General features: G+C 40.4%; 2 protein-coding genes across 3 annotated transcripts; both read left to right on the top strand.

The window, feature by feature from the left end:
* Positions 1-384: 384 nt before the first annotated feature.
* On the top strand, positions 385-16,970 carry samsn1a (SAM domain, SH3 domain and nuclear localisation signals 1a). Of its 2 annotated transcripts, XM_004543908.3 has the most exons (15): positions 385-513; positions 1,982-2,149; positions 2,460-2,506; positions 3,331-3,371; positions 3,671-3,754; positions 4,511-4,605; positions 5,606-5,729; positions 7,118-7,548; positions 12,452-12,532; positions 12,846-12,974; positions 13,497-13,614; positions 13,732-13,883; positions 13,996-14,208; positions 14,351-14,498; positions 16,176-16,970. In XM_004543908.3, the coding sequence occupies exons 1-15, from the start codon at positions 490-492 to the stop codon at positions 16,328-16,330; spliced, it is 2,010 nt and encodes a 669-aa protein (XP_004543965.2). In that variant the 5' UTR covers positions 385-489; the 3' UTR covers positions 16,331-16,970. The 2 variants fall into 2 exon arrangements, with proteins under 2 accessions (XP_004543965.2, XP_023009342.1); XM_023153574.3 differs by lacking the exons at positions 385-513; positions 1,982-2,149; positions 2,460-2,506; ... (3 more) ...; positions 5,606-5,729; positions 7,118-7,548 and adding an exon at positions 9,550-11,699.
* Positions 16,971-17,661: 691 nt separating this feature from the next.
* hspa13 (heat shock protein 70 family, member 13) lies at positions 17,662-23,057 on the top strand. Its single transcript, XM_004543909.2, has 5 exons — positions 17,662-17,847; positions 17,940-18,280; positions 18,422-18,635; positions 18,811-18,978; positions 21,072-23,057. Exons 1-5 carry the CDS (start codon positions 17,823-17,825, stop codon positions 21,641-21,643), a joined length of 1,320 nt encoding a protein of 439 aa, XP_004543966.1. The 5' UTR covers positions 17,662-17,822; the 3' UTR covers positions 21,644-23,057.
* Positions 23,058-23,079: the final 22 nt, after the last annotated feature.

Genomic DNA, 23,079 nt, shown 5'->3' with positions numbered 1-23,079 from the left:
TTAATTTTACCTTGATTTTACCAGTGATCCTCATAATTATTGATTAATATTTATGATTGATAATATTATTTAGGCAAAAGACTTTTTAGTCTTAAGTCTTCCTAAGTTGCCTTTAATGAGGAAATTTACCTGTAAATTTTTGTTTTTGTAATTTCACTTAGGTCAGAATAAATAAATAACATGGCTGCTCGCTGCTTCCCTACTGGAAAAAAAAGAAAAGAATCAAAACAAAGACAGAGTCTGCTGATCCACCAATAGTGGGCTTGTTGTCAAGAGTGAATCCTGCTTTAGCTGCTAGAGTAATGGTGGGCCATCTATTGGATTAGTGGAGGGATTTCACTGTGGTATTAATCTGAGAAGACAGCAGGCGACCGAGGCTGGCCTCAGACTGAGCTGTTGTGTCTTTCAGCCTCTGGCTTTCACTCGGCTCGCTGTTTGTCCTCCATCTGACGCACCAAAGCAAACTGAACCCGAGACCTCGCAGCCAACATGAACCTTTTCTGCTTTTCTCTGGTAAGATGCATGCATTTGTCTTCTTTACAGAACAGTCTGTGTGTGAGTCGCAGAGTAAAAGAGAAACTTGAGTTGCAAATCTGAGGTTAGCCACAAGAAATATATCGTGAAGATCAATAAATAACACACTATGCATACCTAAATGTGTGGGAAGCTACAGAGTGTCTATCTAGGTTTTTAATCGCAGTTTTCCTACAAAGAAGCAAAACATGATGCTAAAGCGCGGCACTAATCTAATGAGAATGGTTGCTGCTACATCTTCTCGGTAAATAGATCATTGATAACCTGATGCAGAAAGTTTGATCATTAGACAAGTCCTCCTGACACCGACCTTGTCTTCTTATCTTCCTTTGTCTGAAAACTTTAAGCTTTGTTTGCCATAAAGTTTTAAGCAACATTTCACAGCAGTTCTTTTATTACAGTATGTATTTTGAAGCCCTGGTTTATGTATTACTGACTAATTTCTTTATGCCTACAAGTGCTGTTAAAAGTGTTTATTAATGAAGCCACAAAAGCTAAGATAAGAAGCAGGAATACACACGTGTGCACAATATACACATGGGTACCTCAGATGCTCCTGCAGCTGTCATGCTGCACGTGGGGATGTGACATGTGGGTTGGATACTTTAAACTTGTCTCTGCACAGATGTTGGGGATGTTTACAAATGATCAGACTGATTCATCATTGCCTAGAATCTCTAACGGATGTCGCACCTTTTAACCACTCTGCTCAAATAGCACATACAGCAAGTTTTCGTGCTGCCCGTTAACCCAGGTAGAAATCTAGAAAAGAGAAAAAACAAACACAGCAGCAAAGCAGCAGCATCTCAAAATACACACTTGTTCCCCTGCAAATACAGGAACTTACACTTCATTTGGAAGCTTTTTGTTTAAACCATTTTGCACTACATCTTACATTTTGAGTACTCTGTAAAGACCTGTTATTGGCCCACAGTCATATGAGTCAGGGATTGATTTTCTAAAAGATGGAGGACTCCAGTTCTGTCTCAGACCACTCATTAAGAATTTTGTGGTTTGGTTTAACCAGGAATGGTTGAGTAGAGAAAGAATACAAAATCAATACTCTGCACTATCTTTTATCATGTACACCGATGAGACGTCACAGTACAGTCAAGATGAGCTGACGAGAGAAATTGGTTATGCGTTCCTAGAAGGAATCCCAACGAATCAAACAAAATTTAATCCACGCTGAAATCAGTTCTGTCGAAATTCCCTCATCCATGGTTGACAAGCAAATTTAAAGGAGCTTTGGAGCAGCATTGGTGACATTTCCCTGCAGTCATATCAAATCCTCATAACTAAAATTTTCATATTTTGCATCTGATTACAATGAAATGCAGATTTATGTGCTGGAAACATGGATGGAAACAGATGAATTTCATATCCGGCTGCCAAACTGCAGCCCTCTAACAACTGTGTGTCTTTTTGTCTGTCCACTGGGCATCAGGAGGGATCTATGGACAGCCTGTACGAGGCGGTGCAGAGCTCCAGCGACGGCCCACCACAGCCTGTCCCGAGCCGCTCCTCCAGCCGCTCCTGCAGCCGCTCCTGCAGCCCGGCAGTCTTGCTGAATGATGGCACAAAGTGGCGAGGCTCTGGAAGATCTATATCCATGGTGTGTGTCATGAAAATCTCGTACATTGAAGCATGTTGTACAGACTGTGAGCGGTGCGGGCTTGTGAACAATCATGACCAGATTGTATGGGGTCACGGCCTTGAGGAGCTGTGGCATGTAACCAGATTGAACCTAAAAAAAATAAAGCTGATTATTAAATGATGAGCAGAGCCAGTTGACAGCTGCCTCTGAGGCGAGGCCAAATGTTCAGTTTCAGTGAATCTCTACATGAATCAGCTGGAGGATTTTGTTGAATGTGGCAAGTTGCTCATTTAGTACAGACAGCCTTAAATGCTTTGTTTTCTTTCAGGAGATGCCTCAGACGCAGAGAGCCAACTCGAACAAGAAGAAAAGAAGGTGAGCTCAGACGTAAATTACTCAAGAATGTTAAGATCGTCCTATATGCCCCACATTACAATGCTTTAAGCTCGAAGCTCAATCTGCTCTATCTCCACATATTATGTATGTCACTCCGCTTCGAACGGACAGGAAAATTGTATTAAAAACATCAAGTAATCCTGGAAGGAATTAAGGCTTCTGTTCGTCTAGTGCGTGCTGTGGCCTTATTTCTCTTTCTTTTGTTGGTCGAGCGTGCAGAAAGCATAAAGCTGCCCTGCCAGTGACAGAGCTTTCCCATTGAGTAATAATATGGCTTGAAAGGCTCCCTGTTTATTTTCGCTGTGGGTTAATACTGTAAATCCTTCCTGCAGCAGAGCAGAATAAATTGGAATGCTGCGCTTAAAGAAGAGGGATTGACGTCCGTAAGACACAATAGGAACCAAAAAAATCTATAAATTGTTCAGCTTTGTTGACAGAGAACTGTATTTTGAGAAGAAGGACCCTTCACACTGTTGGGCCAGCAGAAGGCAGATTACGGCTTTGGGCTAGCTGGACTAAGCGGATTCAAGGTCAACACCTTTTACTCCCTTGGCCTTTCTTTGGACAACGTACAACTTTGTTGACGCTGTAAACGCATAGAAAGATTTAACACAGTGGACATCTGCACAGCATGAGTCTGCAGTCTTGTGGTCATGTTTTGTGGTTTATGTGCTCCATAGTTGCCTTTTTGAAGTCCCAGGCTCTTTACTTTGTGTTGTGAAGAAAATAATAATGTCTAATTTGTTTTAAATAAAAATAATAATCCAAGATAATGAAATATTTCTTTGTTATTTTACTTTTAGGACACATATATCCAAATCTGCATCAGATAATGAAACACTAGGTGAGTATAACAATTTCTAAACTTCACTTTTTATTAGTGCTAAAGTGTAACTTGTGCATAATGACTGTTTACAACATGTGTTACAGCCCTGACTCCCTTTCACAAACCCTGAGGTAGACTGCGATGAAATAAATGTGTATTTTGGAAGCTTCTAATATTATTTATATTCAAACTTCCAGCGAGCTACCAGGCTTTATGTCCGTGTCTCATAATGCTGATAATGATTTTACTATCAGTGGCTTCCATTCACCCCAACTTTTCGCTTTAAAACCTCCAACGCTCGTCTCTCTCCACGGCAGACACTCCCGGCTGTAATACTGCAGTGTGGCAGCATGCCAGGAGCAGAGAAGATTTAGTTCACATCGCCAACAATCACAATGAAGGTAAGCAGGAAATAAAGAGGCTAAGCTCATCTAAAGTTTATGCCAGCACTCATCTGGAGTCCCAGCAGGACGCTCAAAGGCAGGGTGGGGATTTCGAACCCAATTCAGCATTAAAAAATGACCCCAGACTATCGGCCACTGTTATCTTAAATGGGCGGGACCATTGAAATTCGCCTTTCTGTTAGTATAAAGTAATTTATTAGCCCATTTAATCTAAACCCTGAGATGTCTTAATATAAGAAGAAGAAGTGCAATTTTAGCAAACTGTCTCAATTTGTCTACATGAAAAAGAAATGCTGATGCAGTAAATGGAAAAAATGCTGTCAGCACAACTCTCTGTGCTCGGGTTTTAGGAAATAAATGAATACAAATAGAGAAAAGGTTCTGGATGCTCATTGTCCAGACTGTTAATGGAAATACCCAGTTCTTTTTGCACAGTTTCTATAGTAGATCATTCAATTGTTTACCTATTACTTAGTTACTTTGGTGTAGTATGAACAGCAGTGGAGGGAGGTCTCTGTCAGCAGGACAAGCTGTAAAATGTAGCGAAATTCCAAAGATGTCCAGTGGGCCAGATTGGAGTCATTTTAGGGCCTGACTCTGGTCCCCAGGCCTTATGTTTAACATTGGTCGGGACAATCTGCAATGATGTCGAAAACAACAAGTGAGAGAATGTTTAATTTAATTCTAAGATTTGCTAATCATTGAGGCAAATTCCTTAAAAAGTCCTCAGGTGTACACATTGTGTTGTTGCAGAGATGCGAAAGACGAAACACAGGACAGAAACCAGAGGTGGGAAAGGAAGTCATCATTCTGGCACCAAGAAAAAGGAGAAACAGACCTCAAGCCAGGTTAGAAGAGTAGTTTCACTTTTAGACTGTTTCACTCAAAACCCTCTCTGCAGACATGTTTCAGTCATGCAATGCATTCAGATCTTTGTGGGTACCACAGCGGTATCAGTTTGGTTTTAGGTTTTAAGACCATTTTGTTCATTTGGTTGGCTGGTTTTAATGCCTACTCTGAAGTTTATTGCTCCCAAAAGGCTGATAAATCTGTGCCAGCATCATGTTTGAGCACCTTCGACACACCACAGCAGAGCATTTAACAGCACCGACACCACCACCTGATGTGACTTGCTGAGAGCTACCGCTGGCCCAAATGGCACAATCTTTTAGCACAAATGCTGATTGGGTTTTAATACAGTGCAGATGGTTCAAAGAGGGGTGCACCTCTCTGTGTAATCTCTGGACCACATGGCAGAGAGGGATGTGAAAACTCTGTGTGTGCGTGCGTGCTTAGAAAGGTTTAAAGGCCTCATGCCAGGTTTCTCAGTGGCCAATCTACCTATTGCCATCATAGTTAAAAGAAAACAAAGCATAGCTTGCCAAAACCGGTTCAGCAGCATTTTTCCTTCCTCAAAACACATTATGACAACACTGACATTGTCACATGATCGCTGAGCGCATATCTGCAAAGACTTATAATGTTTACAAATCTTGCAATCCTGTTATCCTTTGTTAATTGAATCTCATTACTATTAATGGTAATGAGATTTTCCTCACCCATTCAACTCTGCCTGTTTGTAGTAGTCCTGCACAGCTCTCCCCTCTAACAGAGAGCAGGCACCCTTGCTATCTGTCTCCTCACAGATCTAAACTAGAAGTCAGTGGACCAGCTGAAAGAATCTAAACTCAACCCCCTAAATTTTCCATTGCTCTCATCAAGCCTGTTAAACACTCCCTGCCAGAAGGTCACACACAATGAATCAATGTTAAGGGGTGTGGGATATTAGAGGTTCTGGAATGAAAGTGTTTAAATGGTGAGTGTGTGTGCATTTGTTTATCTTTTCAGAGTGTCCATGCCAACGGAGTGGCAACAGAGTCCAAAGCAGCTGTCAGGAGAAACCCCAAAAACAGCAAGAAAGCAGGCGGGAAAAGTGGGAAAGAAGGGACAAAGAAAGCAAACAGCTCCAGAGGTAGGAGCTTTCACCAACATTAACCATCATTTCAAACTCTTGGTTGCACCTTTATTCACAGTGGTTAACACAGCAATCAGCTGTTTAATATTTTAGACCGGACACAACCCCAAATGGCTTTGTGTCTCCTTCTAGAATCAAACCAGGTATCTTTAGCTCGTTACGCAAACGTGTAAAGCACTATAGTATATTTAATACAAAAGAATTAATGTCTAGTAATCATCAGTAAATTTAAAATGTATTCACGGTACAAATTACATGTCGGAAGATTGGTGGTTCAATCCATGTCTGCATGCTAAAGTATCCTTGAGCAAGACAGGCTACTGAACCCTGAGCTGCTCAGGATGCATTCATTGCAGTGTGAGTGTGTGTGAATGAGTAAATGAGGCAAGCACACACTAAATGACAACTTTAACATTTAATATAGTGTTTTATGCATTGACATCATAGCTGATAAAAGTAATACTTGCATTATGATGATGTGAAAACATCTAACACTTCGTGTATCTCTTAATCATGACCAAAGGTTTTTGTGGTTTTGTAGAACAGGTTTCATTCTTGCTGCTGTTTTCATTCCCAGAGGGTCAACTTTAACTGTTTAGTCAAAGTCACTGATAGCGCACCGGACATCCTTTAGTGTCGCCACTGTGACCTGTTGTAACAATAGTGACGTTGCTCCTAACTTGTTGCATTTTAAACCAAACCACAGTCTCTTCCTGAACCTATTTAAAACACTAGTGAATAAAATTCAGTTTTTCAGCATTTACTCTAACCTTCACCTACACCCCGCTGCCTTAAAACAAAGATCAGAAACATTGCTTACAACTTTACAATAGTAAAAGAGGTTTTTTTTTTAAATGATATTGTTATTTTTAAATCTTGCCTTTGTCCTTCCTGACGTTTCTAGAATTTCTATGACTCTATGACTAAGAAAGATTTTGGCTCAAAATAGCAGAACAGCTACAGTTATGTGGCAACTCCAGTTAATGCCCTTTAAAAAAGTAATCAACTTTAAATTCTACTTCTGCTTTTAAGAGTTGCAGCACCTTCAAATTACCTGTCTGCTGCATCCTCACACCTCTCAGAGGGCCACAGCGGTTCAGGATGTGAGGGTTACAAAAGCCAAGGACATACTACACATACTCTGTTTGGCCAACCTCCTGTTTCCTCCTCTCTTTTCGGTACTGCTTCGACATGTAAAGTGATCCTCACAGTGAACTGTCTCATTTGACTAAGTCATTTCCAGTTCAGTTTAACTCTGATGAGGGTTAAACAGCAAATCATTGCATCATCTAAGTTAAATAAAGTTACACTTGAGTCTGATCCCAGTTTGAGAATGGTGAGAATTGTTGACTGTAAGTCACTTTTTTTCTTGTCCCCTCTCTCAGTGTGCTCCCCACCTGGCATGATGAGCCCACAGATGGGACACCACTTTCCCGAAGTGCCGTACAGATCAGACAGGAGGCCCTACCCGGGTAAATTCTCCACCCTCCCCTCTCAGGAGAACACAACCCCAGGCCGATGCACTGACATGGCCAGCCTTCCCGGTGGAGCGACGCCCACCCACCACCAGCGGTGGAGTAACCCTGCTGACAGCAGTCTAGCCTGGGGGACCGTACAGCACACCTGCCGCAGGCCTCTAACAGAGTATCGTGTCTACTCCCATGACTTCATCACGGCGCACGTGAAGGAGTGGGAAGGAAGACAGGAGCACCGGCAGGTAGTGGCCCAGGATGGTTGCTTGAAGCAGGACTGTAAACCTGAGATTCCCCCAAGGGTGCCGCGATCTATCACTGATGTGGACCTGTCCGAACCAAATGTAAGTTTCATGCTGATTGCCACACAGTACTGAGACTGAACTAAAGAGCAGTGAACTAAAAATGGCAACAGTTTTTCAAGGTACTCAGCAGATTGGTTGTCCCAAGAGAACTTCCTCTGAGTGTTTCAGCTGCCTTTCGACCCAGGCTGACTGGATGACGCTGAGCTGAGGGTTTTGTGGTGGACATGTGATCATCTGTAGGATTCATATCTGTCTTGTCACTCAAGATAGTTGTCTGTGGTTTGTCAAATGCAGTCGAATGCATTTAAGACCAATTAGGTGCCTTGCTGATGACATTTTGTGGTCTATGAGAATTAATTCTGGTCACTATGTCAGCGCTATTGACATGTACCCAGCCTCCTCCCATACAGAACATTTTGCATTTTCTTTAAAAACGTCTCCTACAGATGCTAATATTGGTTGAACATTATTTGATTTTATTTTATTTTATTGATTAGCATTCAAATTCAAATCTCAGTGAAAACAGTGAGAAAAAAAAAACAAAAAACAGTGAAAACAGAACAAAAATCTACCATAAAGAAAGAAAGCATGAGACAAGGCTAATCAAAAGGTATTGGCTGAAGCATTTGCTTATTACGCCAACCCTTTTCACAAAATATCTTTTTGTATGCAGCTCCTGTACACAGGGCTTGAAGAAAATAATAAAACAAAGCAAAAACCAAACAAACAAACAAACAAACAAACAAACAAAACAAAGAAAAAAAAACTTTCCACCTTAGATAAGTAACTACATCAAAGTAAAGAATCAAGAGGTTGTTGTTTTTTTTCTCCTTTTTGTTCTTTTCATTCTTGATTTATATATTTTTCTAATACTCTATTTTTAAACATGTTTTTAAACAAGGAAAATGAACTACACCTTTTTAAATCACTGTCATAACTATTCCACAGGTTAACTCCTCTAACAGAAACACATCTCTGCTTTATATTTGTCCTCATCTTGTTTTTCTTAAAGAAATCTGTTCCCCTTAAGTCATATTGACTCTCTCTGACTTTGAACAGCTTCTGAGTACTGGGGCAAAGCAAGTTATTTTGTGCTTTATACATTATCTGTGCCATTTTATATTCAACTAAATCATAAAATTTCAGGGTATTCAGATTAATAAACAAAATGTTAGTTGGTTCTATATAGTTTGATTGGTTTATAATTCTTATAGCTCTTTTTTGTAACTTGAAAATATGAAGAGTGTTCGTTTTATATGCATTACCCCATATCTCCAGACAGTAAGTCATATATGGAAGCAACAGAGAACAATAAAGTGTGTATAATGATTTTTTGTTCAGGACATGCTTTGTTTTATAGAGAATAGCAATGGTTTTTGACATTTTTGTTTTCACGTGGTTTATATGAGACTTCCAACTCAGCTTATCATCAATTATCACTCCAAGAAATTTATTTTCGTACACTCTTTCAATTTCAATTCCATTAACCCTTATTTTAGATACATTTTTCACTTGTCTAGTGCCAAAAATAATCAATTTTGTTTTCTTTATATTTAATGATAACTTATTTACATCAAACCAGTTTTTTAATATATTTAACTCCTTTTCCGCTGTAGTCAGAAGCTGTTCTAAGTTTTTACCTGAGCAGTACAGAGTCGTATCATCAGCAAACAATACACATTTTAACAGTTTGGAAACACTACATATGTCATTTATATATAATATAAATAATTTAGGGCCCAGCACAGAGCCCTGAGGAACACCACAAGTTACCTTCAACTGCTTAGATTTTACATTATTGAATTCGACATATTGATATCTTTCATCCAGGTAACTTTTCATCCACTTGTATGCTATCCCTCTTATGCCATATCTCTCTAGTTTATTTATTAATATAGAACGATCAATTGTATCAAACGCCTTTTTTAAGTCTATAAAAACACCAACAGTATATTCCTTATTATCTATTGCATTAGATATCCCTTCAACAAGTTCCATCACTGCCAATGAAGTGGACCTTTTCACTCTAAAGCCATATTGGTTATCACTTAGGAGATTATGCTTCTCAATATATTTATCAAGTCTATTAACAAATAACTTTTCTAAAATTTTTGAGAACTGTGGGAGTAGTGATATTGGCCTATAATTGGTAAACTGACATCTCTCTCCGTTTTTATGGATTGGAATAACTTTTGCTATTTTCATTTGTGAGGGAAACACACCAGTTTGAAAGGACAGATTACAAATGTATGCGAAAGGTTGCACTATATATTCTATAATACTTTTAACTAATATCATGTCAATACCAAAACAGTCAGTGGACTTTTTATTTTTAAATGTCTTCACAATGTTAATTATTTCTCTATGAGTTACAGCACCAATAAACATGGAGGACACATTCTGAGTAATATGTTATGAACATTGAGATGTAGGTGTGGAAATTGATGACTTTGTGGATTTTCCTCATTGCGCAGCTCATTGCTAACATCACGCAACGGAGTGCACATTTGCACGCACATGACATCTCTCAAAGCTTTAGACTCTAAGCGATACTCGGTGAGCACGTGTGGCGTGTGAGCCATGTGTTACGCAAAAACAGTTGTCAAAGCCCAGGATGACTAGGGAGAAAATTGTCTGATGAAAACAACCATCCAGTGCAGAGATTACAAAATCCCCATGGATCTGTGGTGTCATTCGTTCTTAGAGTCAGAAAGTCATTTAACAGAGAATAAATCCCCAGAGGACTATAAACAGAGATGGTGCAGGGTGTTAAGACTCTATCTTGTCCTTTTACGAACTTCCCGTGAGATAGTGATAAGAAAAGAAAACAATCAAGTGAAGTGGTTTTAATTTAATTTCCTCTGAATTTGCTTATTTCTTGTTTTGTCACTGGGGAAGTTAACATTAGCTCTGCAGAACTAACAGTGCACACAATGCATGTCAGAACAGTTTTGATATACTTTTGGCATAAAACTGTATCTCAACAAAATATTTCAATGAAGATAGGGTGGATTTTTTTTTTTAAATCAGACAGGAAACCACTAAAGTAAGAAATTTAAAATCTTGATCTAGAACAAAATGAGTTTCTTTTGTTGTTGTTGTTGATTGCAAGCAGCAGGATTAGACTGAGGTTTAGGTCTGCAGAATTCCCTTTTCCACAACCGACCGCAGTGTAAACATGGCAAATCCCCAATGTGGCGACATGAGAGAGGCAAGGTGGAATCCTGTGGAGGCTAAAAACTCCCTCACCTTTTCTGATTCAGTGGAAACACTATGAGTGTGTGGGTGTGTTTGTAGATAAGAGTTTTGTAACTTTTATCATTCGTCACCGATTTTAGAAAAAGGGTGACTTGTTTTAGTGTATCCAAAAAGACATAAAGCCAAAAAACCCTCAGTTCCACACCGAGAGGGGAGGTCGACCGGAAGGTATTTCGACACACCAAAGTTGCCACTTTCAGCTGTTCCTCTGTCATAAATCCACACTTCCTCAAAAGCGTTCTGCCCCACATTAGGAAATGAACTCAGAAGAATAATTACTCCAGCATCATTTACCGCAACAGAGTTCCCCATTGCTGATAAAAGGGAAAATTTGAGGTATATTGAAAGAAGAATTGAATTAAACAAAAGAGGTTTTGTCTTCTTTTTATTCCTGAACTACATAAAATAGCTTTCACTGTGAAGCTTTTAGCCTCATTGGATAATTGAACCTGAGTTGAGTGGCTACATGTATATGATTGTGGCATACTTATGCACAGTTACAGACCAACATGGTGGTGTGGCTCACCATCAGCGTCTAAAAGACGAGTAGCAGATACAAGACAGATGTTTGAACAAGCAAATGCCACATTTATAAAACTGAAGTGCCGCTATTCCTGGAAGTGGTTCTAGTTGTTTCGCTGAGCCGGCCACAAAATGCACACATAAGCATTCGTATTTTTCCCCTTTCAGAGCTGCACTGAAAGAAACAGTGTGAATTGCCTCACATCCTGTGCGTTCTAAGGAAGTGAGCCAGCCAGCCCATCAGACAGATAATCTGTGTGTCAGTTAACACTTCTCTGTAGAGGAGTACAGCAAAGACAAGAGCAAAGGACTAAGATCCGACTAACACCTTGAAAGAAAAAAAAAGGAGTTAGAAAATGTTACAGAGGGCTGCATCTAATGTGTCAGACAAAGCAAGGAGCAAACCAAAGGTGGGTGAAAATAATTATGATCAAAGCTTCAGGGTCCAAATTTCACTTGTGACATCGACTCCGTTACAAATTTGTAGAAGATGAGGCTCAATCTAACATCACCAATTATTGAATTAAAAACTACAGTCTGCTGGAAGCAGCGCGATGTTTTTGGAGAATATGTCACAGTTCATTTTTTAAATGGTGAAGAAAGTCTTTAAAATAAAACCTTGATTTCTGCCAGTGTATTTTCAGTCAGAGAGTGCACTCAGAGCTGCATTAAATCAGTCTGCACAGGGCTGTCTAGGAGTATGGAGCTCATATTTAACCAGGATTTCCAGGGATTATTCATTTATATGATTATTTTTGGTGCTGTGCTGGGGAGATGATGGAGGCTTGGGAGAGATTAGGCTGACTATTAGTTTTATGAAAACCTGGGGGGGGGAACTGAAAGAATTAAAATTGAGCCAGAGCAGCTTGTCGTGTCACCAGTGCGCTGAGGGTAAACTGGTTTTATCAACGTACTTGTGTATTCGTTTAAGTTTAAAACACAAGCTCTCATTTAGTGTGTACTTGACTTAAAATCCTAGATTTTAAAGGAAGGGTTTTTTTTCTTTTCTTGTTGGTTTTTGTCTTGTCCTAGATGTTTTAAGACTGTTAAAAGAAAAACTGATTATATTTGGCCTGTGAAATCTCGGGTCACAGCACGATTGTGCTATTCAGACGTTGTTTAGCCGTCTTTGTGTGACATCTCTTTTTACCCTTCCCCACAGCGCTCCACAAGCTTTGGCAAATTTGAAGGTCTCAGACATCACTCATCACAGGCCAAACCGAAGGAAAATGGAACCGCTATGGTTTGTAGATGTGCTTGTTTTTCACTTTTGTAACCCTGATGTCAGCAAAATTTACTTCAATAGCAATAATAGTGTAACCGATGCATGAGACTGCCATACTTAATGCAGGTTTTTCACTCATACATTAAAAAGCGGACTAAAAGCGACACACTGGATTTTTTGAGAACAGAAAAACATGTTGTCAATACTAAATATAATTGTAGAATTGTAGAAAAGAAAAAGAGTTGGTGTTTTGTTTTTGTTTGTTTTTATTTTAGGTCGTATTCCTTAATATCCCCGTTCAGTTTGTACTAAACCATGTTTCTTCACACAGGTCACAGAAGAATGTGAAAGTTCAGACCCAAACAACTCAGCTGGACTCCGGAAGAAGATGAAGGAGATTTCACTGACCATGCGCAGAAAAATGGGCAAAAAACATGCCAAGTCTTTATCCGAGGAGACAGTGAGTCGCTGAATCACTCACACACACTTTTACATCAATTAACCGAGCACTCTGATAAGGTTTTTGACCGTTCACATACACACATTAATGCTTCAGTTCTCCAGCGCTGTTTTATTCTAAAGAATTTGTGCGCAAGTGATCAAAAAGTCCCTCAGCGTGCAACAAATTCGAGGCCACGGACATCACTTACTGCAAACCTGCTCTGTTTATCACTTTCATCTCCTCTGAAACCACATCCTCAAACTGTGACGCGGTTGTTGGCGATATTTAGATGACTGTTTGCTGTCATCTGCATCGAAAAGTGTCTTCCTGCAGTATCTGTGTTTTTCTCAAACAGCGATTGAAAGATAAGATGTTTTGATTAGCTTTGGAAATTTCATAGCCTACACCTCCACCTCCACTTTTACATGGAGTCGTTCGAATAGTCTGCCTAATTGTGCACACTCCGTCCCTGTTTATCTGTTTATGTAACGTTGCTGCCTTTTAAAACCGTGGGCCTTGTCGTTTTTTTCTTTCCTTCAGGGCGATGACACAGACAAAGAGCCAGATGCAGAGACAGAAAGCAGCCCTCCAGCTGAGAAAAACTCCACACAGACAAGCAACTCCTTGGAGAGTCTTTACAGTGGCCAGAGCTCCTCCAGTAAGTATCTGCTCATAATGCACACCCAGACATAGTGAATAAATGTGTGGTGTTAACCAGTAATACTCTTAGATGAGTGTGTAATCCTCCTGTGCTGTGTTGTGTTTGTGGGTTCAGGTGGTGTGACCAGTGAGTCCAATGGCTCTGGTCAGAGAGACAGTCTGAGGCTGGAGGAGGACGGCTCGTATCACGGACAGTTCTGTGGCCGAGCTCGAGTCCACACGGATTTTGTTCCCAGTCCATATGACACGGACTCCCTCAAACTCAAGGTAACTCTCCATGTCCACGCTTTACATGGACATGGCTGTACTTAGACAGGGAAACATCTGCAGTAACAATGAAGCAGTCTCAACCATCTTTTAATAGATTTTTTTTTCCAAGGTTGGTGACATCATCAACATCATCAGTAAGCCTCCAATGGGCATTTGGACAGGCATGCTCAACAACAAAGTGGGCAACTTCAAGTTCATCTATGTCGACGTTTTGGTGGAGAAAGAAGAAGAAGAGGAGACTCCCAAAATCAGACAGCAGAAGCTGTGCAAAAGACCTCGACCTAAAACACTGCTGGAGTTACTGGAACGCTTGAATCTGGAGGTGAGGACCAGATCTGCTCACCTGGGGTCTTTTGTCTTAGTTTAGGGGACGAATCACAAAGTTTTCAAAGACTTAGTCATGACAGCAAAACATTTAAAGATTTGTGCTTTAGTTTTACAGTCGGTGGTTGCTCTTGTTTTAGGAATATGCTTCTGCACTGATGCTAAATGGCTATGAAACAGTGGAGTCCCTGATGCACCTGCAGGAGAAACATCTTATAGAGCTGAACGTCAAAGACCCAGAGCACAGACAGAAGCTACTCACTGCTGCTGAATACCACTACACAGAAGGTCAGAAACACACCGAGCAATCATTGTGACTGGTTCTAATGCTAACAAGTAACAATATGCAGCACTTAGTCAAGGGAGATACTGCTTCATAAGAGTTCACTCCTGAAAAATGAACATTCTGAAAAATAAAAATAAAGATCCTCTCATGAAGGTTTCAGTATTCAGAAGTGGGCTGCACAGACTGGCTCGCAGCAGAGATGCAGGAGTCAGCAAATGAGACTAACAATTTTTGTTAGCAGGCTCAATCGGTGTTATGTTAAGCCTGAAAGTAACACCACACTGAATGTGAAGCAGCTGTAAATACAATACAGTCTTCACAGAGACTGTATATTAAAGAAGCTAATAGCTACCTCACTTATTGTCAATCACAATTTTATTTAATAGCACATTTTATTATACACAAACTAAATGCTTTTAACATAATAGAAAAATACATAAAAACCTAAACCTTTGTTTCCAGTCCTACCCTTTATTTCCTGTCTGTAACCCGTCCCAGCAACCATAAAACAAAGAATAAAAACTGTACAATTGGCTCTCGTCTTTTAACCAGCAGTCATGAGAGTTACATTTTCTGAGTAAATAATAACTCTGTGTGTGTGTGTGTGTACAGACAGCAAAATCTTTGTCCAGTAATTAAATACAATTACATCCCTAAAGTCTTTTAAGCAGCATGTGGAGCTGCTTTGTTTGATTATGGTTAAAACATGGTAGAATTTACTCATTAGCCAATCAGAAGTGAGCATTCAAACAAACAGCAAGATAAGGTAAAGACTGTATTAAATAAAAACTCTCTTTTTTAAATTAAGAAAAATATTTTATATTTACCATAAATATAAAATGAATGGAAGTGTAATTCTGTCACTTTATTTCTGTGGGACAATAAAAAAGGGTTCACTCTGTAAATATGTGGGTAGAAACAGGTAAAGGCTGAGACATTTGTGCCGTAGAGAATAGAAATACATCATGCACACTGTGAGAAGCTTATTGGTGACTTCCTGTTACTTAGATAGAAAGTGCTTAACATGACAGAAGGTGTTCCTGTAATCTGAAGTCTGGAAGCAGTCTGACTGATTATCAGAAATCCCTGCATGAATGAAAGCAAAACTTTCCAAAACAATCCAATATGACAGTGGAAAAACATCCACAGGCCTTTTTTGTGGCTTCGTTCATGTTTTACTTTGTGTAATTTAAGCAGATGTGCACAAAGTCAAAGTAAATGTCAGTGTAATTTCTTTTTTAGCTCGGCTTGGTTGACAGTGAAACTAAACAGATGGCAGCTGCTGCAGCGTGACCCTGCCAAGCTCACATTAGACACCAGTAATTTAATCAAGCTGAGCTAGATTAGTCGGATTAGCGGCTTCTGTTAGTTAGTTTAAAAAACAATGAGGAAGAATATTTTTGCAGTTTACAGGAAAAAAAATTAGGTGACATATTTTCTTCTAGAGTTTCCTGCTTCAAATCATATGTATTTGGGTCATGTGACAACTCACCAGAACATCCTCTGGTCTGACACCAATAAGCAACATTTGCGATAATGCGTCGCTATCATCGCAATAAATCATATTAAAATTAAACGGTGTCACCCTTCCGCATCTAAATATGGCTTCAATTCTGCAAAGTAGTACAGATTTGAATATTATGACATTTAATTGAATTCAGTTTGGTTTGTGGCTGCAGGTGATGATGTCAGGGATGCGGAGGAGCTCAAATCTTCCCACAGTCTGCAGGAGGAAGACAGCGACTGTCCCAGAGACTCGGGCTGCTTCATCCCGTCAGAGTGTTCAGACAGCAAGGAGGACACAGAGCCCGTCACAGACGCCGTGGAGTCCTAAAGCACATGTTTGTCATTTGTATACTTTGATCAGAGTTTAAGTTGCACATTTTCTTATGACTTTGATGAAAATGGTTTTAAAAGACTCATTCCATAACTTTCTGAAAATGTCACAATTGTATCCCTTGTTCCAGTGAGGGAACAAGGGATACAATTTGCTTTGTATATGCTAAAGCTTTCTAATGTGGAAGCTTTAGCATATACAAAGAAGAGACAATATTCTTAACTTCATATTATCTTTTTGTCACTTTATCACTATGATAGGTATAGGCATTGAGTTTTGGCAGTAAGTTGCCAAAATTTTGTCACATTAATGTCATTTGTATTTATTGCATTCTAAATCTTGAATTGTTTTTGCGTGTAAAGCTTTTATTTATCACAGCTGCATCATTTTGACCTTTCTTGTTACGTCTGATCTCTGTTTAACTTTCGGTCTACTTTCCTTTCCTGTGATTTAACAGCTGTTTGTATATTCAGATCTTGTCTGTAATGCATACTCTACAGATTGACAAGTATACTTTTTTCTGAAAGTGCATTTGAATGAGATTGTGTGTGAGAGAGCCTGTGTGTGAGCATTCCTGTGAAAAGGAGCATTCATTTATTTTCAAAACTTTTTGTAAATAAAGCATTTTAAAAATAGAGTTAAATATGTGGTTTGTGTTTATTTAAAGACTCTAAGTAATACAAGAGTACAGTCTCTGATAGAGCCAAGTCCACAAGTACATCTGTACACACGGATTGCACCTCTACATGAATTTAGCTTAATTACCACTAACACATGACCCTACACTGTGTTCACTGCATCATTCCATGTTTGGCACTGATCACCACCTGCACTCATATCTATCTACTTAGCACTTTTAATTCTTATGCTTATTTTTATTTTCATGTCTATTTTAGCTTAATTTATGACACTATGTTTGCACTGAAGCACCGCAGCAATTTCCTAATGTTGTAAACCTGCTCAACATTTGGCAATAAAACCCTTTCTGATTCTGATTCTGATTAAATTAAGGTCTACTTTTAATAGTACTATTGCTAATACTACTACTACTACTAATAATAATAATATTTAGTTAATAATTAATTTATTATATTTTAATTTTATTTATTCATGTTTGTATCGATTGACTAATTTATTTAATTAGTAATTTATAAATAAAAAAATAATTGTTTCGCCTTTCCCTGATTGGTTAACCTCGTGCATACGTTTCAAAATGCTCCCTTTGCGGTTGGCGTTGCTAGCTATATGGGATTTGTAGTACAAAGCGGCCGATTTCTGGGTTTCTGGTAGCGTTTGCGTAAACGACGTAAACTACATTACCCAGCATTCCCCACGAGCCGTGCAAAGTTGACGTGTATTTTGTTGGTGAACTGAAAATTTCCCGTTTGTCGTCATCCAGTTGTCAAAAGCCGGACACGGTTTCGACACAGCTTTTAATACATTTTTTGTGAATTTTAAGCGTCCGTTGACTTCGTAACGGCTTGTGACGATGGCCGGAGAAATCTCCATGATTGGTGAGTAGAAGCATAGCCGTTTTAGGGTGCTAATTCATGAGCTAATAATGGTTTGGTCCACCTGTGATGCGCGTGCTGTTACCGTCCCACAGGTTCGGTGATTCTGGCCCTGTTCTTGGCTGGCTACCTGGGTCAGCAGTACCTGCCTCCCCCAAAACCCAAGGTGATCGGTTTGGACTTGGGCACCACCTTCTGCTCCGTGGGGGTCTTCCACCCGGGCAGCGGGGAGGTGGAGGTGATAGCGGATGAAGAGGGGAGGAAGAGCATCCCTAGCGCGGTCTCTTTCACCACCACCGCGGTGCTGGCCGGACACGAAGCCGTGGACCTAGCTGACATCAACCCCCAAAACACCATCTACGATGCCAAAAGGTTCATCGGGAAGATTTTTGAGCCAGAGGTCCTAGAGAAGGAGAGCGCTAGGTACCCTTTCAAGGTGGGTCATCCTGGGCTGGGTTTGGAAAGTTTTCAGCTCAGACAGGCAACCAATCTAGCCACCTTTCCTAACTATGTGTATGCAGTGATATTAGATCCACACTTTAAAAAAAAGCATCCTCTCATCCTTCTCTTGCCATAGGTGATAAACAACAAGGGCAGTGCAGAGTTTGTGATCTCCACCAACCACACCTTCACCGTTACCCCAGAGTTCATCGGCTCCAGGCTGCTGCTGAAGCTGAGGAAGATGGCTGAGCGACAGCTGGGTGTGGTGGTGCAGCAGGCCGTCATCTCAGTGCCTGCAGAGTTTGATGAGAGGCAGAGGGACTACACAGCGAGGGCTGCTAACCTTGCTGGTCAGTTTACTAATGAGTCTCAAGACTGCACATAATTAAACTGGGTTTACAGAGAGCTTTACCCAGTCTTTGAATCCATTACAGCGCTTCTTCTCAGGCATCATTAAAAACAACTCGTACCCCACATTAATGTTAGAAGTGTGTGCACGCTAACTCTTCCTTCGCTGTCTTCCAGGCTTGGCAGTCTTACGTGTGATCAACGAGCCCACGGCTGCAGCAATGGCCTACGGCCTGCACAAGGTGGACGTGTTTAACGTGCTGGTGGTGGACTTGGGAGGAGGGACTTTGGATGTGTCTTTACTCAGCAAACAGGGAGGCATGTTCCTCACTAGGGCAATGGCAGGTAATGTGCTTCACAGCTCCAGAAATAAAAGTTTGGTATAGTTGTAATAAAGTTGCGATAGACTAGCGACCCTTTCCAGGGTGTACCCTGCCTCTCGATAAACCCCACCATTCCTGACTGTAGAATATAATTTTAAAACACCATGGTAACAAACAAGCAACGTTACATGCTTCTATATACTCTAGAACCTTTTTTTATGTTTGTCACACTTAAGTTTCTGATCATTTCATTTATTTATTTATTTCACACTTGGTTCAACAGTTTCAGCAGTCATCAAACAAATGTAAATATTAGACAAAGATGAGACAAGTAAACAAAAAAATGCAGTTTCTAAATGAAGGTGTTTGTTATTAACGAGGAAAAAATACAAACCTACTTGGACCTTTGTGTAAAAGTGATTCCACCCTAACCTAATAACTGGATGGGCCACCCTTAGCAGCAACAACTGCAATTAGGCGTCTTTTACAGCGCTGTGGAGGAATTCTGGCCCACTCATCTTTGCAGAATTGTTGTAATTCAGTCACATTGGTGGGTTTTTGAGCATGAACCATCTTTTTAAGATCATGCCACAGCATCTCAATCAGATTCAGGTCAGGACTTTGACTAGGCCACTCCAAAGTCTTCATTTTGTTTTTCTTAAGCCATTCAGAAGTGGACTTGTTGGTGTGATTTGAGTCATTGTCCTGCTGCAGAACGCAAGCATGTTTCAGTTTGAGGTCATGAACAGGTGGCTGGACAGGATGTTTTGGTAGACAACAGAATTCATGGTCCCATTTACCACAGCAAGTCTACCAGGCTTCTGAGGCAGCAAAACAGTCCCAGACCATCAAACTACCACCACCATATTTTACTGTTGGCGTTATGTTCCTTTTCTGAAATTGTGTGTTACTTTTACGTCAGATGTAATGGGACACGCACCCTTCAAAAAGTTCAGCTTTTGTCTTGTTAGTCCACAGAGTATTTTTCCAAAAGTCTTGGGGATCATCAAGATGTTTTCTGGCAAAACTGTGACAAGTCTTTTTTTCTTTTGCTCAGCAGTGGTCTTCGTCTTTGAAATATGCCTTGCATGCTAAATGACCTCATGTTTGTGTGTTTATTTTTAAAAAGCTGCATAGCTGCTGCTCTTCTGACTACCAAATAAGTGACTTACTGCATCTTGTGGTTCAAAGTGGTGTTAGGTAAGATTACAGGAGTACTGTGTCACTGTTGTTGTGGTGTCACCTCAGAGAAACGTTACGCTAAGGGTGGGGTGGGGGTGGGATGGGGCATCGATACAGCATAGTATTGCGGTATTTTGTATGGCGACATTGTATTGATACAGGGACATCCATATTCAACATTTTATTAAATAAATGAAAAGAATTTGGGAAGACTGTAAACAAGAGGGCTCACCTCGTGCACTCCTGAGATGATGTTAGCCAAGCAAACTTACATGCAGTCCACTCGAATGTGTTAAAAACTATCCAACTAGCTTTGACAAATCTACCTACTTGTTCAAAGCAAGTTAACAGCTCAGCCACTCAATTAAAAATAGGACAGCAACTTGTTTATGTCTACAAAGAAATTGGTGGCTGCCTGGTGATTATATTGAATATTTTCACATTCTACGACATATTATAACTTGTGGCGACTACATTTTTTGGGTGTTGCACATTCCTGACCACTTTTGAACAAAAGGCAGTTGCACAGGTTGTCTGATAGGAGGCAACCTTTCTGCAAAACAGTTGCAGTCTGACTTGGACGGACTGCAATCACTTTGAGAATGTTAAAGGTTTGCAAATAATTGTATCATTTCTAAATGCAGACAGTCTGGTTGAGTCTTTGGCGATGAGCACAACTCAAGGGGACTTGACTCAACTGGCTGTCTGCTGAATGTAATCTTGTTGTATTTCTGCAGAACAGGATTCCTACTGGCAACCACTTGATACTCAAAAATCCCATCTGTTTCAATCATTACTCGTGAATGGCTGCAGAATGAAAGCACTTACTCTTTTTGATATACTCTGTATTGTGACAGTGTTGTATTGTGTATACTGTACCTCTATACTATCAGTCTATAATGTTAAAGGGCTCTTTTGTTTGTTTGCTTTCAGGCAATAATAATTTGGGAGGTCAGGACTTCAGCCAGAGGTTGCTCCAGTACACAACAGAGCGAGTCCGGCAGGAGTTTGGAGTCCCACCCACCCTCAAGGAGGACATCCACCATCTCCGGCAGGCTGTAGAAGCTGCCAAGCTCAACCTGACCCTCCAACCTAGCGTAACCATCCGGGTGCCCCTGCACCTTCGCACTCTCGACAGCTTAGACAGCTCCACTCCGCCTCCAGTTCTCTTCCAGGCCGTAATCACTCGCACGCTTTTCGAGGAGCTCAATGAGGACCTCTTCCAGAAGATTCTGGCACCTGTGGAGACCGTGTTAGCTGAGGGTCACTTGGACAAGGAGGAGGTGGATGAGATCGTTTTGGTTGGAGGCTCCACCAGGATCCCACGAATTAGGAGGCTAATTAGTGAGTACTTTGGAAAGGAGCCCAACACATCAGTGGACCCTGACCTGGCTGTGGTCACTGGCGTGGCCATACAGGCCGGCATCATGAGCGGCTCCTGGCCTTTACAAGTCAGTGCCATAGAAATACCCAACAAAAATCTGCGCAAGACGAACTTCAGCTAATCTCTGTTCCAGTGTTTTATTAGTATTTCATGCTTCTTTAATGCGCTTCTTTAACATCTGCTGATGGGAGGGAAAATAAACACACACACAATAAACCCGTCACCAAAAAGCTTACGATGCACAGCGGTCCTTCTGCTCGGTTGTGGAAATCGAGTGGACATCAAAGAAAGCAGACGGTGTACTGAAACAACATTCCTCTACAGCGACTTGTAACATCAGAGGTGAACCGTCTGGTTTCACATTCTGAGTAACAGCTGCTTTTGTTGTGCGCAAACTTGCAGTAAGACAGTGTCTCTGTCACGTATCTGCTGCACCGTTCAGCTTCAGCAGTCGAGGCTTAGTGGCATCAGATACTTAACTTGTGTTCAGGGAACAGCCACACCTTTCGAAAACATCAAGACTAGCCAGTACTGCTCTAGCTATTTATTTATTTATGTGTAAATTGTGTGGGTCTGATTGTGTTTGTGTGAGAGAGACAATGCGTGTAGGTGTTTAATTGACCTTTAATTTGAGTTCTTAATTATGGACATGCCTTTCAAAGGAGCTGCTACATTGTTTGACCTGCTCCCTCAGAGGCCTTCGTCCTGTTCATAATTTTGTAGAAGTCACAGCAACTAAGTGAGACCAGTTAAAATGTGTCCATATGCTTTTAAAACACTCAAATGTAGTGTAACTGTGAGGTGCAGAGTTCAGTCAACAGATGAAGGTACGTGCTGTGGAAAGCCTTCGTTTTTTGTTTTGTTTTGTTTTTTTACAGTACTGTAAATCATTAGCATCGTGAGAAAAATCCACATAAGGTTATTTGCCTTTAAAAGGGACTGAGGAAACGTGCTCAGTGTTGCACTTTAAGGACTCCACATGTTGACCAATGAGACTTTTTTTGTGCAATAGAGCTGCTTTATTTAAATATTTGGGAGGACGGACTGCTTTTGCTGCTGTAGTTCAAGATGAGGATGACCAAAGCGTCACTCATCGGTGCCTTGTGTGTTTGATGCTGAGAAATGTGTTCCTGTCACATTTGGATATTTAAGAACGTGTTTGAACGAGATACAAGAAATTTTTGGTGTATATCCAATTTGGAAGTTCATCTCTGGAAAACAAACAGAAAAGCCGCTCTGATAGTTTTACTTTATTTCGACCAAGAATTCAGTGTGCCCACATTCCTTTGAAGTATCGCAAACTGTTTTTCCCCCCCTGTTGTAATTCATAAATAGGTGTATTCACACCTGCTTTTGTATTTCACATTTTGATGTGTTAGAGCCTCCAGTAAAGATACTGTATGAATCATTTCAATTCCTAACAGGAATAATACCAGGATCTATTTTTATATTGCAACTTTTACCAAGTTTAAGTGTATTTGCCTGAAAATGTCAACAGTCTGCTTTTTGACCTATTAAAAATGAGTTTCTGTCTTCTTCACTGTCCTTTCCTTTTGC

This window comes from Maylandia zebra, linkage group LG14 (assembly GCF_041146795.1).
Source record: "Maylandia zebra isolate NMK-2024a linkage group LG14, Mzebra_GT3a, whole genome shotgun sequence".
Lineage (NCBI taxonomy): Eukaryota > Metazoa > Chordata > Actinopteri > Cichliformes > Cichlidae > Maylandia > Maylandia zebra.
The sequence above is the reverse complement of the archived record's forward strand: the minus strand, read 5'-3'. Positions and strand labels throughout refer to the sequence as shown.

Coding starts and splice junctions, on each gene's coding strand:
- hspa13 (XM_004543909.2), top strand. CDS start 17,823: ATGGCCGGAGAAATCTCCATGATTG. Junction 18,636..18,810: donor GAGGGCTGCTAACCTTGCTG/GTCAGTTTACTA, acceptor GCTGTCTTCCAG/GCTTGGCAGTCTTACGTGTG. Junction 18,979..21,071: donor CCTCACTAGGGCAATGGCAG/GTAATGTGCTTC, acceptor GTTTGCTTTCAG/GCAATAATAATTTGGGAGGT.
- samsn1a (XM_004543908.3), top strand. CDS start 490: ATGAACCTTTTCTGCTTTTCTCTG. Junction 514..1,981: donor ACCTTTTCTGCTTTTCTCTG/GTAAGATGCATG, acceptor ACTGGGCATCAG/GAGGGATCTATGGACAGCCT. Junction 7,549..12,451: donor TGGACCTGTCCGAACCAAAT/GTAAGTTTCATG, acceptor CCTTCCCCACAG/CGCTCCACAAGCTTTGGCAA.